Below are 17,840 nucleotides of genomic sequence, written 5' to 3'. Positions count from 1 at the left end.
TCAGCACAGAATCCGATTCAGGGCTCAAACTTACAGACTGTGAGATCATGACCTGAGGTGAAGTCGGATGTGTAACCAACTGAGCCATCCAGGTGCCCCAAATTTATAGCATTAAATGTATTTTAAAGAAAACTAGAAAGACTGACATAAATGTTTTAAGCTTTCAACTAAAAAGGCTAATAAAAACTGATAAACATAAAAATAGATGCAGACACTGATGCAAGAGAAAAAAAAAATCAATAAAACCCCAACATGGACTTTTAAAAAGATTAATAGAGAAATCTTTAAATGAAAGCCATGAAATTTAGCTCAAGAAATGCAAAACCTAAATAGATCAATGATCACAGAAAAAGTGGAAAAGATATACCCAAAACTATCCCCATAGTCCAGATGACTTTATGGGCAAGTCCTTACCACACCTTCAAAGAGAAAAATAATTCTCATGTTGTATAAACTATTCTTAGAGTATAAGAAGAAAGGAAAATACCCAACTACTTGGCAAAGCCAGTATGATACTAATATTAGGGAAACAAGAAAAGGCAACTAAAGAACATATGTAAAAATCTGGAATAAAATAATTACAACTCACAAAACTATATTCTTCATTTCTGTATGTACTACGTGGTATGTACATGCATAAAAACTGTCTGGATGGATAACTGGCAATAGCGGTCACCTCTCCGGAGAAGCCTGGGATGCATAACTGCGTGCGTGCGTGCGTATGCACACGTGTGTGCGGGCATGCTCAGCAGGGAAAACCGGTCATTTTCTATATTGTTTGAAAGGTTTTTATTTTGTTTTAAAATATAATTTAATTTATTAAACATGTTTAATTATTTTTGAGAGAGAGAGACACACACACACAGAGTGTGAGCGGGAGAGGGGCAGAGAGAGAGGGAGACACAGAATCCAAAGCAGGCTCCAGGCTCTGAGCTGTCACACAGAGCCAGACACGGGGTTCGAACTCATGAACCATGAGATCATGCCCTGAGCTGAAGTCATGCTTAACTGACTGAGCCACCTAGGTACTCTGTAATGTTTTTAATAATAAGAATATACTCATGCATTTTCTTTAATACAATGAAAATACAAGAAAGGGCAACAACAACAAAGGAAGAGAACTTTAATTTGACAGAGGAGAAATAATTAATGTTTAAGTGAATTCTGTGACAAAATTGCCTGGAGGAGACCTAAACAGAAGGTTTCCTTTTTCTGCTGCTGTCCAACACCACCAGTCAAAGGACACAACTGGGTTTGCTTCAGGCAAGGACCTTAGTGTAGATGTCTATCCAATTACTTTTTATTAATATAATTTTCCTTCAAGGCATCTCCTGAGAATCCTACCCTTTGCTTACCATCTCCTTTATCCTTACCTGCAGAATCCACGATACGATTTTGATGCCATTTATAACCACCCAGTCTTTAGGATAATCTAATTTTACACGTGACCTTGCCTTTGACTTCAGATTATCCAAATGTCAAATATTTACTGTTTTGACCTTTATGGCTCAAGAAGGCAAAATTCCTTTTGGATCCCTCCAGAGGCAGGCTGCTTGGGTTAGTTTTCCAACTTCTTTGTGCCTCCGTTTCATTTGTAAAGTGGCACATTATAATTGTATGAGATGATATAAGTAAAGCGTTAGAGAGTGCCTGCCAGATGAGAGTCACTGTTTAAATGTATGCCATTATTATTATTATTGATATTCTTCATCTATATTAAAACAAGCAGCTGAATTTCTTAGAGGTTATCTCACTTATGCCATATTTAAGAAAAATGTTTAAAAACTCTAAGATTGTGGGCCAAAGCTTTGAGAGCTTACTTATACTCACCCTTTCGATGAACTGCAGACATTCTGTTAGAGTGTGGTTAATTTTGTTGGACAGTTCAAACTGTCCTCTCTTTTCTTCATCTTCTTTTTCCATACTCTTCCAGAATGAAATATTCATTTCCTCTATTATTTTTCTTTTTGTTTTAAGTTCCATAGGAGGCCGTTTATAGATTTTCCCCTTAGATTTCTGCCATTCTTCCAGTTGTTTCCTATTATAAAATTAAAGGGGTAGGGTGGGGTGAGAAAATGGCTTTAGGTTTCTTTTTGTATAAAGTCACCCTTCTAAAGTATAAGGTATGCATGAATTGAGTACCCCTACATACCTTCAACACCACACAGGGTCAGGAGAATGGAATGAAAAACAACTTACAAAGGGGTAATGGCAGCACTGGTTGCCCCTTCCCTTCAGAAGGCAGGCTGCAGAGAGATTACTAGGATTACTGGTGAGTAGCATCTCAGTCTCCAAATTCCTCGACTGCGTGATTATTCTTCATTCTTTTTCTTTTTTCTTTTTTTTTCAGTATTTTTCTCTAAAAATGTTCATTTCACCTGTTTATTACCTCTGGCACTAAGACACCCCTCCATCTCTGAGATGATGAACTCAGCACTCCATTTCTCTTACCATAAGGTCTCTATGAACCACTCAACCACACCCACCAAACCCGCATCCTGTCCTTGGTAGGGTCTTGGCCAGAGTGACCCACTTTGTCCAGTTCCTTAGCTCTCTCCTACCACACATGACCCTTTCTTCCAAACAAGATCACTGATTTCAGGACTCTTAAGTAGCTAGTCTCTGACAGTGCCATGTCTGAATCATCGCTCTCCTCCACTGTCCACATTCTCTGCCCTTGCTTCTAAGCANGGAGTGGGGGGAGGGTGAAGGGGCACCAAGTCCTGTAAACCCAAGCATTTGAACGTCGGCTCTTCAACTTCTTTAAATTACTACATGTTTATAACTCACAGGTGAACATTTCAGCCCAGATGTTTACAAAGAGCCCCAAACCTTGTAAAACCCACTGCCTAGTTGGTATTTGTTATTTGATGTCTGGCACGCATTTCAAGTTTAATACTGTCCAAAACAAAGCTCTTGATTTTCATCCCCCAACCTATTGCCAAATGGTCTTTTCTACATGATAAAGAGTACCCCAGTCCACCCAGTTAGGAGGACCTAAAACTAGGAGTTGTCTTTGAGAAGTCCTTTCTTCCCCATACCTGACACATCATGGTACAGGCTTCTAGCTCTACTGCTATTATCCTAGTCCATATCACTGTAACCTTTTGCCTGAAAGGCTATGGCAGATGCTCTTTCCTTACTCATGTCCTGGCTTCCACTCTAACCCTTATCAAATACATTGTGTGCACAGTAGCCAGAGTGATCTTTAACGGGTGAAGCAGACTGAGTGAGTCACTGCCAGGAACTTCCCATGCCTCTTGGAATAAAATTAAACATGTTTTCCATGCCTCTCCAACCTCATGTCAAACCACTTTCCCTCTTACTCTTCTTCTCCAGGAGCTCTGATACCACTTCAGTTACTTGACCCATGCTCATGCCTGGCTCAGGGTCTTGTATTATCATTTTTATTCAGTCTTCTGCTTAAAGATCACCTTCTTGAAGAAGTAATTATCTGTAATTATTCTGTTGCATCAGTGTGTTGATTTTCTGTCTTCACTAGAAAGCAAGTTCCATGAAGGCAGAAACCTTGGATGGCCCAGTGCCTAGCTCAAGGTCTAGAACACACAAGTGTTCAGTAATGTACAGTAAAATTCACCTTTCTTTTAATTTTTTTTTTAATGTTTTATTTATTTCTAGGAGAGAGAGAGAGACAGCGTGAGCAGGGGAGGGTCAGAGAGAGAGGGAGTCACAGACTGAAACAAGCTCCAGGCTCTGAGCTGGCAGTCAGCACAGAGCCCGACGCGGGGCTCGAACCCACGAACCGCGAGATCATGACCCAGGCGAAAGTCGGACGCTTAACCGACTAAGCCACCCAGGCGCCCCTAAAATTCACCTTTCTTAATGTACAGTTCTGTGAGTACTGACAAATGCAGAATCAGGTAACCATAACAACAATCAAGATTTAATACCTTCAAAAATTTCTTCATGCTCCTTAGTAGTCAACCGTACACCTCATGCCCAGCTCCTGATGATCACTGATCTGTTTTCTGACCTTATGATTTTGTTTTAATTAACCCTCTTGTTTCCTTGACTCCAGAGCACAATTCGTAGTGCTTGTTTCAGCCCCAACCACCCCCGGTTCACTTGCATGTGAACCACCGGCTTAATGACAGACGCTGAGGTGTTTGGCATGTGCTTGCCTTATGTTCCTGGCATTCTTCCTATCTCAGCCTTCCTCCCAATTATAAATGAAGAGGGAACTTAACTTTTCTAAAGCCAACTTTGTCCCAGGACCTCAATGCTATGATTTTATTATTCTAGCACTTTCCATAGATACATCAGAGAAGAAGCTCCGTTAAGGTAGGCTGTGACTGTGCACTCACCACTGTATCTCCCGATTCCCAGCACCTTGTAGGTGCTTACGGAACACTCCAGCAATGAGTGAGTGATCTACGCCTCTCCACAGAGTCCTCTTGGGTAATCAAACACAGTCAGCATCCCACACACTGTCTTAGGACCCATTATCTATTATCTGGTCTAGACTATAAGCTGTGTGGGAGGGACCCTGGCTTCCTCATTCACCAGCTTGGGGTCTTCATACTCAGTTTTGTTTTTACTCAGAAGGCTCATCCTTCTTCTTTTTTTACTATCCTTTCCCTAGACCAGACAGCTTTGTTGAAAGTACCTCCCTGGCCTTCTATCTAAGGAAATCAGCCCAGTCTCACTCTCTCAATCATATCACCCTAAACTAAGCTGTTTATTTTCTGTCTCTTCAGGAGGGCAGAGAGCTTGTTGGTGGTGTCCAGGGCTGTATTCAGAGAATCGATCCTGCCTTCACTTCACTCTGCTATACTTTTTAGCTACCATTTAATTTAAAAAAATTTTTTTACATTTATTTATTTTTGAGAGACAGAGAAAGACAGAACATGAGCAGGGGAGGGGCAGACAGGGTGCGACACAGAATCCAAAGTAGGCTCAAGGTTCTGAGCTGTCAGCACAGAGCCCCAGATGGGGCTCAAACTCACAAACTGTGAGATTATGATCTGAGCTGAAGTCAGACGCTTAACCGACTGAGCCACCCAGGCGCCCTGCTACCATCTAATTTTACATGTTCCTTTCACCCTTGTCAGTCAGGAATCTCCTTATTTTCTACTCCAACCAAGCATACATAGGTGCTTCTCCTGGGAGGTCCACCACATTATGAGATTATGTCTGGTCCTGTACAGGAAGTGTGACATCCTTTGGCTTGGTTTCAAGTACCATGAATGTTAATGTTAACCCCCAGCACCTGGAGATCCTGATTTCTGAACTCTGAACTCTGTATGTGAACTGATTGTTCCTCTTTGTCTTAGCTTACTTTCCAAAACTTGGCCTGCTCACACTCATGGAAGTTTCCTGCTCCTTCTTCCCTGATAACTTTTCTGGATTTAACCACTGGTCTACTTCAGAAGGGACTACCAACTCCCTGCTTCTTAGCTGTGTGAACTCACTACTGTAGCTCCTCCTACCTTGCTCTCTTCTATTGTTGTTCAGTCCCTGCAGGCTACCTGTTGAATGAGTAGTCTACATCTGCAACGCCTATTTCTTCTTTTTCTTTTTAATGTTTATTTTTGAGAGAGAGAGACACACACACACAGAGTGCGAGTGGGGGAGGGGCAGGTAGAGCGCAGGAGACACAGAATCTGAAGGAGGCTCTAGGCTCTGAGCTGTCAGCAGAGAGCCTGAGTCGGGGATCAAACCCACAGACCGGCAGATCACGACCTGGGCCGAACTCGGAGGCTTAACCAACTGAGCCACTCAGGCGCCCCTGCACCTCCTATTTCTTATCCAACCATTTTGTTTCAATTTCTTTCTAAAAAATAAATTATTTTCAAGCATACAGAAAATTACAGAGAATAACTTATAACACATGTATATACCACCCAGCTCTACCAAGTCTTAGTACTTGTTATATTTGCTTCTAATTACTCAGAAGCCATTATTCATGGCCTATGTCCTGACTGAGTATACCTGATGGTCAATTGCCTAACCATTTAAAACTGCAAAATCATGGAAGTAAAGCAAAGTACCTTCGATCCTCTGCTGTGATCTTCTTCTTAATATTTGGATTAGTTTGGGTCCCATTTGGGACTCTTCCTCCATGTATGGTTTTGTTACCAGCTTGAGTTTTGGGAGCTGTCCTATTGAGAAAATGGTTCTGGGGAAGAATCTTTTTCAACTTGGAGTCCAAAGTCTGTGTTTTTTGTTGACAGCTGTTGCTCCATTTATTCCCATTGGTTACATTTGATGTTATGTTAGGGGTGCTTGGAATGACTGAATTAAAATTGCCAACTGTCAAACTAGGCCTTTGGCTTATGGCTGTTGATTTTTGCAGTGCACGTGATGTCCGAGGTCTAAAACCAGGTTGAGTGGATTTCTGATCTTGCTTAATGTTTGGATGTTTGTTGTTACAGCCTCTTGGAAGCACATTGGGGCATGTCCAGGGTTTGGTGTGTTTTACTTTCTGTTCAGTAACAGTGTGTGACTGTACCTTAGTTTCATTTGGTCTTTCATATTTATCCCTATTAACCTTTATATCCTTTATGTCCTTGACCACTGGTTTCTTCGATGCTTGAGTCCTACTAAGGGTCTGAACATAGTGATAGGGAGCTGTCTTTGGGAGTTTTTCTCCTGGTCTTGCAAGATTTGTTCCTCTAGAGAGTTGCTGTGACTTTACTGGTGGAATTCTAATTTGTGTTTTTCCAACAAATTGTTTATTAACTTGGTCTTTCAGAACAGCACCATTCCCTGAACTTTTGCTCAAGGCTGGTTTAGGAGCCAAACTACTCTTGGTTTGATTATAAGAGTTAGTCTTTGGCTTACCTATTGTCCATAATTCAGGATTTGGCTTCCTTTCAGAGTCTGGTAAGGTTTGGGGCAAGTTTTCTTTGTTTATCTCTTTTAGAAAGCTGCCCAAGGATCCACTTTCAACATGGTTAGAGTCCACAGGGTCTGCACCCTTAGTATTTCCTTGATCGGCTACCTGCTGCTTTGCAGTTTTCAGTTCCTGTATAGTAAGCGTCCCCATGGTTTTTCTAGACAGTTCTCCAGTAGTGGATGACCCAGCTTCATGCTGTCGTTGACTATTGCTGGAAAGCTTACAGTTGGAGTTCGAAGAAACACATCCTGAAGTCAGCCTTCTGCCCAGAAGTTTTGGTGGCTCCAACTTTGGCTTCTGGGATCCTGTGATATTGGCAGGTCTGGGCTGGAGTTCAGTGTTGACGGGTCTTCTAGCTTTGACAGGCAAAGCAACATGATTGGTAACATTCTTTTTGGGTAGAACAGTCTAAAAAGACAAAGAAAAATATCAAAGAGTAAATTAATAACATCAGTTCACTGCTTTTAAAATAAAAGAATAGTGGGGCGCCTGGGTGGCTTANATAAGCAGAGATACAGAGAACATATAAAAATTGCTATTTAAAAGACAAATTTGCCTCACTTGAACAAGTACTTGCTGAATATCTATTATGTCTCAAATGAAGTGTCCTTCTAGGGACTCTGGAAAGATACATACATAATAAACTTATGTAAGGGTACTTCCCAACTCCCTTCTACTAGTAGAGTGTATTGCCTAGTGTATAGGTTTTTTTTTTTCTTTTTTAAACAACACTGTCTTTGTAAAAATCACAGTGTTACTCAAGAACCTTTGTCTTATCCCTGGAGATCAGTGGCAAGGATAGGTAGGTGGTAGTTGCTGGGAGGCTGGAGACACTTTGCAACAGTTTTCAATTAAATCTAACATCTCAGTAGAAAGTCATATTTGTAAAGTCAGGACAGGGTTTTAAGGTTAGATTCTACATTATTAACAAGTAAATGTTTCAGCCATGTGATTGAATCTTGGATAAGAAAAGGTAGGGCTAGGTTATAGAGAACTTCAAAAATGAGGGAGGGGAGTTTAGCATTGATATGGTAAATAATAGGAGCAAACCACCTTGACTTCCTTCCAGAGCATTTGCAATGAAAGCAAGTATTGAGAAAGGAGAATTTGGCAGAGATTTGTAGATTATATCTTCAGGGGAAGATATAGGAGTGCTAGACGGAGTGCTAGAGTTGCCACTCTTTATCTTTGATTTGGTAACATTGTTGAGAATTACTATGTAAACTTTGTGAGTGTGTAAAGAAAGTCTATAACCAGAGCCACGTGGCATTACGGGCAAAGATGTTCATTCTAGAATGGTACGTGTATGGCAGTGCTGCTGGGGGTGAAAGAGGGGAGGGTTGGGAGCAGGAGATGGTATATCCACATGGCTATAGCTGGGTTACTCGAGTCCCAACATTTACATCCACCTCTGATTTCTCCATTATTGCCTACTGAAGAGGCAGGGATGATCAAAGTTTCCAAACATATTATAACATTGTTTTTTTTTTTGAGATATAATTTGCATCCCACAGAATTCATCTTATTTGTTTCTTTGTTTGTTTGTTTAAGAGCGTGAGTGAGGGGAAAAGGAGCAGAGGGAGAGAGAGAGGATCTTAAACAGTCTCCATGCTCAGCACAGAGTCTAATGAGGGACTAGATTCCAAGATTCTGGGATCATACCCTGAGCTGAAATCGAAAGCTGGACCCTCAATCGATTGAGTCACCAAGGTGCCCCTAGAATTCAGCATTTTAAAGTGTATAATTCAGTGGGTTTTAGTATATTCATAAGGTTGTATAACCATCACCACTATCTAGTTCCAGAATATTTTCATCACCACAGAAAGAAATCCCATACCTGTTAAAAGTCACTCCTCATTTCCCTCTCTCTAAAACAGTGGCAACCACTAAAATCTACTTTCTGTCTCTACAAATTTGCTTATTCTGAACATTTCATGTAATGGGATCATACAATATGTGGCCCTTTGCTACTGGCTTCTTTCACTTAGCATAAGGTTTTTGAGACTCACTCATATTGTAGGATGTATCAGTCTTCACCACTTTATTTTTCAATAATAAACTTTATAACTTATTTACTTTTTAATCTTATTTTTAAGTTTATTTCTTTATTTTGAGAGAGAGAGCACATGTACAGGGGAAGGGCAGAGAGAGGGAGAGAGAGAATACCAAGTAGACTGTGCTGACAGTGCAGAGGTTATCCATTCATTGACTGATGAACATTTGGGTTGTTTCTACTTTGGGCTGTTATGCAAAATGTTGCCATCAGCATTTGTTATAAGCTTTGTGTGAGCATATGTTTTCAGTTCTCTTGGGTATATACCTAGGGATGAAATTGCTGGGACTATGGTAACTCTATGTTTAATTTTTGAGGAACTGCTAAGCTGTTTTCCAAAGTGGCGGTAGCATTTTACATTCCACCAACATCGTAGAAGGATCCTAATGTCTCCACATCCTCCCCAATCCTTGTTATGTCTCTTTTGATTTATAACCATCCTACTAAGTATGATGTGGTATTTCACTGTGGTTTTTACTTGCATTTCCCTGATGGTAATGATAGGGAGCATCTTTTCATGTCCTTATTGGCCATTTGTATATCTTCTTTGGAGAAATGTCTATTCAGATCTTTTGTCCATGTTATTACTGTTATGATTATTATGATTATTTTCCTTTGTCCATTTTAAAGTTGGGTTATTTGTTTTTTAATTGTTGAGCTACAAGAGTTTGTTATATATCCTGGAGAGTAGCTCCTTATCATATATATGACTTGCAAGTATTTTCTCTTTTGTTCAGTTTTATATCTTCATTTTAGATTAGCCTGGCCTTGGTAATTTATTATAAGTGGTAGAACTGGTCCTGCAGTTTTAAGTACTACATTGGGAGAAAAACTAGGCTTAGAAGAGTCATCTGGCTGACAGAATAGCCAGCAATTAATATGCAAATACAGACCATTGAGGTTGGAATTTTACTTTATTATTATTATTTTTAAGTCATCTCCACACTCAGTGTGGGGCTTGAACCTACCACCCTGACATCAAGAGTAGCATGTTCTACTGACTGAGGCAGCCAGGTATCCCCAAGGCTGGAATTTCAGAGATCATTAAATTGAACCCCTTCATTTAAGACAGAAAGTGAGTTGCCCAAGGTCAGGCAGGGTGTTTGAGGCAGGGCTGGAGCTAGAACTTCATTCAGTCTCTTAAATCCTGGTCTCTGACAACTTACCTCAGAATTGATGGGTCAAAATGATTTAAAAAAAAAATCAAAGAATATACAAAAAGGAACAATTGATTCAAACTGAACTTGGTCAGTTTATTCTGGACACATGAAGCCAGGGGAGGGAGAACATATACAACATACCATATATGACGAGGGTTTAAATCAAGACAGATTTACTAGAATGTACACTAATCAGAGTACTAAAAGGATGCAAAGATGAGAGGAGACAACACCTGTCCCTGAGGAGTGCTAACAGAAAAGATACATGCACCAAAAAATGATGAAACAATGAAATAAGGGCTATAGTAGGGCTGGGAGAGATTGTAGAGCTCATCTTATCAGGGTTTTTCAAGTGTTTTTGTTCGCATCTGCCCAAAATAATTTTGACAAATGTTGTACCCTTTCATACTTTTTAGAGTTAATGTCTAAAGCTTTTTATTATTAGTTTAAATAGTTGCAAAAGATGTAATTTCAGGCACATTGTCAATATTGACATTTTAAGATAATGAAATTTGATACTACAATCCCTTTAAAAAGCTATACAAACATACTTCTTTAAAATTGAAAACATGTTTCCTTTTTTCCCTTGGTCTATTTCTTTCCAGTTCACCACAAAATTTTTATTCTAGATTTTTGTGGTTGGCAGCATCTAGTTCATTACCCTATCACACTTCTCAATGAATATACGTGTTTATAAATTTGTCCTACTTGTTTTTGCCATAATTGTAAATAATTCAGCCAAAGAAGATAAATGTTACCAATTTTGACCACTAATTATTATTATTATTTTAGGTTTATTTATTTTAAGAGAGAGAGAAAGTGTACACAAGGGAGGGGCAGAGAGAGAGGGAGATGGAGAATCCCAAGGAAGCTCCATACTGTCAGCACAGAGCCCAATGTGGGGCTTGAACTCACAATCATGTGATCATGACCTGAACTGAAACCAAGGGTCAGACTCTCAACTGACTCACCAAGGCACCCTGATCACTAATTACTAAACATGAAAAGGAAAATATGAAATATTTCTAAGAAAATATTTCTAAGAAAATAGNATATGTATTCACTGGGGGACATTTGTTGCTGGAATGAGACAGAGGTCTGCATCAATTTTATTCCTTTATCTTTTTTAAAAAAACACAGAAAATTTGTTCACATTAATAAGTAGATGGGTTAGTATCCAGAATACATAAAGAACGTTTACACTAACTCAACACCAAAAAAAACCCCAGTTTAAAAAATGAGCAGAAGGTATGAATGGACATTTCTCCAAAGAAGACAAACAAATGGCCAACAAACACAAGAAAATCACTCATCATCAGGGAAATGCAAATCAAAGCCACAATGAGATATCATTTCACACCTGTCAGAATGGCTAACATAAAAAACACAAGAAACAACAAGTGTTGGTGAGGACGTGGATAAAAAGGAAACTTTGTGCACTGTGGTAGGAATGTAAACTGGTGCGGCCACTGTGAAAGTCAGTATGGAGGTTCCTCAAAAAATTAAAAATAGAATTACCATATGATCCAGTAATCACACTACTGGATATTTACTCAAAGAATATGAACCCACTAATTCAATAGGATATCTGCATCCTTATGTTTATTGCAGTATTATTTACAATAGCCAAATTATGGAAGCAGTCCAGGTGTCCATCAATAGATGAATGAATAAAGAAGTGTATATAAATGTAATTCAACCATGAAAAAGAAAGAAATCTTGCCATTTGCAACATGGATGGATCTAGAGGGTATATTGCAAACAAAATAAGTCAGTCAGAGAAAGACAAATACCATGTGATTTCACTCATATGTGAAATTTAAGAAACAAAACAAATGAAGGGAAAAAAAAGAGACAAACCAAAAAAAAAAAGACTCTTAACCACAGAGAGTGAACAGATGGTTAACGAAGGGGGTGGGGGAGTGATGTGAGGAGGGAATGGGTGAAATAGGTGAAGATTAAGAGTACACTTGGCTTAATGAGCACTGAGTCATATATCGAATGGCTGAATCACTGTATTGTACACCTGAAACTAATTTAACACTGTATATTAACTATACTGGAATTAAAAAAAAAATAAGTTCATGAGAATAGAAGATGTTTTGTCACAGCCAGTTACAGTCAATTCTTTGAACTCACCTAGAGGCATGTACTAAAAATCACACATTGGTCTCTCAGCAAAAAATTATTTTTAATGTTCTACTGGATGACAATGTTGAATGCAAAAAACTGGAAGCCACCTGAATTGAAAAAGGCTTTCTCAACATCAACTCCATAATTTCACTACTGTCCCTTGATGTTGTACTCTGGAGGCATTCCCCATTCAGGGCAAAGCATTATATTAAGCTTAGGGATGGGAAGGCTGAGTGGTTTGTCTAAAACAGCAGAGAAAGAAAATGGTAGAAGGATGCTATTGACAGGGGAGGCGGGGAAGGAGAAACTGTACGTGAGGCACATTCTACAACAAATCAAGTTTAGGCAAAAGCGTATGTGGAAGTTGAGGATCTGGAAGCTGATTCTGTTAAATTGTGTACCCTTTGGAGATACTTTATGTACCTCCAGCGGAACATATAGCCCAGTCTGCAGACATTTCCAAATGTATTTCAATATACACTAACTTAATCCCTTCAAACAACTCTATGAGATATCTCGTATTATCTCCTATTATTTCCATTTTATAGATAAAGTTAAATAACTTGCCGAAGGTCATTTAGCAGGAAAATGAAGGAGTTAGCATTTGGGCCTAGGCAGTTTTTAACAATTATACATAAATATTTTTCAATAAATTTAAGAGCATGGCTCCAAGGAATCCTTTCAAATCTTGGTTCAATATATTAAAACTTCCAGATAGGAACAGTAAATGGAAAACTTTGTGTGTTTATTTGACTAGTAGCACTATAGTAAGAGGGTGCCATAAAAGCTTTGTTCAAATCCTAAGTCTGACCCTTACTGGCTACATAATTTTGACAAAGTATTCAATCTCCTTGAGCCTCAGTCCTCTCATTTGTAAAATGAAAATAGCAATAATGATATCTGTCTTCTGGGAAGGGTGTTATAACGTCCTTTTTTCCACAAAAGTTTTTATTTATGGCTGTTGGCCCAACATAACAATATCTACTTTTATGCTCAAAGGTAACTGGACATTAAATCATAAGGCCACCTTTCTTATGGGGTTGAACTTATATAGGTTGTTCTGTTAATTGAGATGTTGTGTGTAAAGTATCTTGCCTAGTATCTGGCTGGTGATAATAAGCACTCAAATGTTAGCTATTACAATTAGGTCTAGAAAGGTTTTATAAATTGTAAGGCATTATACAATTGCAATGAGGACTATTATTTGCTTAGTCCTTTTAGTTTCTCCTATTTCATAATTGCCTTTCCCACTTAATTTTTATCTTCACAACTGGGTAAAAAAGAAAGGTATACAGTATATTGTTAGCTTCTAGAGATTCCTCTGGGAACTCAGAATGAAGTGTTTTGTTTTGTTTTGTTTGTTTTTTCCTTTAAAACTTGCAGGCTACACTAACGCAATCTGCATAAAGTAGAAGTCTAACCCAGTGATTCCCAACTGTTCACGTCATGATGTACCAATTTTGCCTTATATACATTTTCTTTCCTTCACAGTGTCTGATCCTCTCTGTAGCCTTTCAGAAGGCTAAATTCTCCCATTTAAACCTTGAAAATGTGAGCATCCTTTACCATTCTATCCATAATCTGGCTGCATTGAACTGTTTGGGAAGCATATCCTGTTAAGTAGCTTGGAAGACACAATAAGATGGTCCCTTTTAATGACTACTGAGCCATTTGACTTCATGGCAGCATACCAAAGTGGTTAAGACCACAGGCTCTCACTCTGTCATTTAATAACTATGTGACCTTGGGAAGTTACTTAAACTTTCCGTGACTCAGTTCCCTCATTTGTAATATAGGGCTAGTAAGTACCTACCTTGTAAAGTTGTAAGGACTCAATGAGTCAATGTACGTCAGAAAAGTGCCAGATGCATAGTAAATGTTCAATTAATGTTAGCTATTAAGAGGACCAATGTGCCCTTGAGGATTTTTTTTTGGTTAACAAAGCTGAACTATAATATGCTGTACTTTTCAAAAAGAAATATCTTTGCATAATATAGTCTTTAGGTTGTAAACCTCTTCATTATTTTTATTATTAATCATCCAAAATGATTATTTTTTAAAAGATGAATTTCTACTTACAGATTTAGAAGGTGGAGGATTCGGACAGTTACTCTTGGCTTTTAGGTAAGGCCTATAAAAGACAAAATAAGATTAGTTCTTAGTCCAGAAGGATCAGCAAGGCTTGGGAAATATAGTAATTAAAATGCATTATGATTAGAATTTTAAATCATTAGGATTTCTGTATGTAGTAAAATAATTCAAAATTATATCCAATAGTCTCCGTATTATCCATCCCCCTGCTAGTCTACTCCTCAGACCATACCACTTACTCATTTTTTTGTAATCATTTTCAGAGATGTCCTATGCATAAGTATAGCATTCTAACAAGATTAATGAAATGTGTTTTCTTCATATTTGCATAGTCTTGTTCATTCAAACATCAGTCCTTGAACACTGCAATGTACCAGACACTAGAGATACAATATCAAATAAGGTAATTAACAGCTTCTTAAAAAGTTTAAGTATCTACGGGTAATGAATATTCAGGGGTGAAAAAAAGATATCATTAAAAAAACAGGAGCATATATGAAATTTAGCCAGTGAGACAGAAAATGCAAAAAGACATAGGAAAATAGAGGAGAATTTAGAAGGATTCAATCGGCATGGATCAAAAACAATTGCCAGACTAACAGGGACTTTGACCATGACTTGCTGTTAGTTTTCCCCGTCTTGAATATAAACCCTGGAAGGGCAGGGACCTCTCTGTTTTGTTAAGCACCATATCTCTAGAACCAAGAGTGACTGATACATTATAGGTATTAAATAGGTATTGGTTGAGTAAATGAATCAGATTTAATTAATCGAGGAAACAAAGTTGAGTTAAAACCCCAAAGTAAAAGGAAACTAAAATAAAGGGTCAAAGCTAACTTTGTAAAAATTCATTTCCAAATAAAAATTTAGCAACACACTGGGGAGAAAATATATCAATGCTAAGCAAGAGGGACTAGTAACATCACTACAATGGCAGGATGCTGACAAAAGACAAAAGTGAAACAGTCCTATCGTGTCCACTTCAATAGTACGTGCTAAGAGAATGACCACAGAGGCGGTGGGTGGAGGGTGCTGGTGGCCTGATTATAACTGGCTGTCCTGCTTTAGCAAGGAACAGTAGAACTGGGGTCACTCAACTCTTTGACCTTCTGTAGCCTTCACGAGAACCCCTTTCCTAGGGGAAAAAAAAAGCAGGGACAGGGACAGAAAAAGCATTGTAGGTAATACTGTGGACCTTCTCCTCTTTCCTTTAGAGACTGCACAGTAATAGTGCTTTAGTCTTGCCAAGATACTGGCCAGGGTTTTGTCATGTCTAGACCAATACACCCTTTTCTGAGTTATCAGAGGATCTCGATGCAGTCTGACTACACACAGAAAGGCTGTGTTTTGAAAGGCTTTAAATTGCTATTAGCAACCAGGGCAACAAAACTTGCATAACTGTGAGACAGACTCACTTGGTGTTTTGGCACTTCAGCTTTCCCTTGGCTGCTAGGTACTCCTGGAGCTTTCTCTGCCGCTCTTCTGTAAAATAGGCAAGCCAACAAACAACAGAGCTTTAGCTGGAGGTTTTAACCAGGTCATCTAGCTTCTAAAAGATGGTACTTTTCTGTAATGCTTTTGGCTTTGGATTACATATGATAAAGTCCCTAGTCCCATACGTTTGCCTCCAAGTTAATGTCTACGTCAACAATTATCATTTTTATGCTGCGTCCTATACTGAGCTCTTCTCACTTACATTACTTTCGTTAATCCGCACAACAATCTTCTGAGGTATTTTATGGTCTGAAATCTAAAGGGGATAAGTGATATGCCCAAAGTTACCCAGCTAATATGTAGCAAAGCTAGGATCTGAAACCCGGTTTATCCAACACCGGAGCCCTTGCTCACAGCCACTGTTCTCAGCTACAACATATTATACTTTACATGAAGAAATCTATTAGTGGCTCACCTGAGCTGGCGAACCAGGCTTGGTCTCATTAATTATATTTTTTTCTGACAGGGATGATGATTTTTGCCCACAAAACCTTACATGGTTTCCTTTGGGTCTAAGGCCAAAATAGGCCAGGTTAGGGGGCGGTTCATGGAAAACATCTGTAATATGGGTGCCTTTCTACTACGCAAGGCATTTGTGAGGGGATGAAAATTCAGTATTTCTGTATTGAAGAAGTTTCATTATAGTAGTGGGGATAAAATAAACACAACAATAATAACAATGTAAGGCAAAAACTAGGTACCATAAGAAAGGGTCAAAGAAAGAATTATGGGAGTTCTGAGGCAGGGACTGAGGGAAGGGAATAGGTGGTTGGAAAGGGCCAAAATTCGATAATGGCAAAAAAAAAAAAAAAGGGGGGGGGTGCCTGGGCAGCTCAGTTGGTTAAGCATCCAACTTTGGCTCAGGTCATGACCTCAAGGCTCATATGGGTTTGGGCTGGCGTTGGGGTCTGTGCTGACAGCTCAGAGCCTGGATCCTGCTTTGGATTCTGTGTGTGTCTCTCTCTCTCTGTCCCTCCTGGGCTCACACTCTTGTCTCTCTCTCCTTCAAAAATAAATAAACATTAAAAAGAAATTTAAAAAAAAATGACCAGAAAAACAAAAGACTAAAGGGGTGCAAAACTATTCTTAATTTCATCTAAACCGAGGTGCTATGTGTTTTGATATCTGTCTCTGATGCTTTGAGAATTAAGCATTGTATGCCATGCCGGGCAGTGTAGAGAGCAGGGGTTCACAGATCAGGTTGGAATCCCAGCTCTGTGACTTCTAGCAAGTTAGCAAGCATTGCTGCCTCTGAACCTATAAAAATGGAGACAGAAATGCCCAACTTTAAGAGTTATTATGTAAAGCACCCAGGACAGTGCCCAGGACCTAGCAGACAGTCAGCAGGTATTATTACTGAAACTATCAAAATACTGTCTGCATTTGGGAGCAGGTGGCATCTGAGTAGTTGAAAAGATAGCTAAGGGCTCCACCATATTTAAAAGATCAGGGAACCCAGGACACTCAGCTTTCAGTGCAAATTTAACCATCAACTTTCAGTGCCCCCTGTTAGGGTCAGACCCAGCCTCTTGGTAGATGTCAAAGCTCAGGATGCAGCACAGAGGACCACGCCCAGGCTCTCCCTGGAGCCAAATCTGGGTCGCTGCCAGAGCGCTTGGCTTCCTTCTGGAAGTGCGACCTGGACAAGGGGCCTCGGGTTCTCTACCTAAACGAGGTGACAATGACATATGCTTGCAGACCTGCTGGAGGAACTACTGGGAAGATGCCTGTGAGGCATCTGGCCCCGCATCCACTCTCCCCTATCCCCGGCCAGACGTCTCACCCAGAGCCAGGGCGTGGGCTCCTGTCAGCTCTCCCAGGGCTGGAAATACCTAGGGGGAGACCAAGGCGCACCGGCAAGCGGACGGGAGCAACTTCCGCGAAAAGAACTCCCTTGGTGGCCTCCCTTCTTCCCTGCCCTTGCTTGGGCGCCTGGGAGAGGCAGGGGTTCACGGTCATACTCACCGGCGGCTGCGGACGGTCGCGGTGGCACCATGACTCCTCCGCGACAGTTTTTCTTCAAAACCCGCGCCAGGAGCTAAGGCTGGCA

General features: G+C 39.7%; 1 protein-coding gene across 1 annotated transcript in view; it reads right to left on the bottom strand.

Annotated features, from left to right (window-relative positions):
* The window catches only part of CKAP2L (cytoskeleton associated protein 2 like), a 27,918-nt gene extending 10,078 nt beyond the window's left edge, over window positions 1-17,840 (bottom strand). Inside the window, exons 1-5 of the mRNA XM_077773420.1 lie at window positions 17,756-17,840; window positions 15,712-15,778; window positions 14,285-14,336; window positions 6,012-7,267; window positions 1,831-2,038 (exon numbers count right to left, since the gene is read on the bottom strand). Coding sequence (XP_077629546.1) covers window positions 1,831-2,038; window positions 6,012-7,267; window positions 14,285-14,336; window positions 15,712-15,778; window positions 17,756-17,786 — 1,614 coding nt within the window. The 5' untranslated portion in view covers window positions 17,787-17,840. The remainder of the gene's footprint in view (window positions 1-1,830; window positions 2,039-6,011; window positions 7,268-14,284; window positions 14,337-15,711; window positions 15,779-17,755) is intronic.

Source organism: Crocuta crocuta, unplaced genomic scaffold (assembly GCF_008692635.1).
Source record: "Crocuta crocuta isolate KB4526 unplaced genomic scaffold, BGI_CrCroc_1.0 scaffold67, whole genome shotgun sequence".
NCBI classification, from domain to species: Eukaryota; Metazoa; Chordata; class Mammalia; order Carnivora; family Hyaenidae; genus Crocuta; species Crocuta crocuta.
This window is presented reverse-complemented; position numbering and strand designations above follow the sequence as displayed.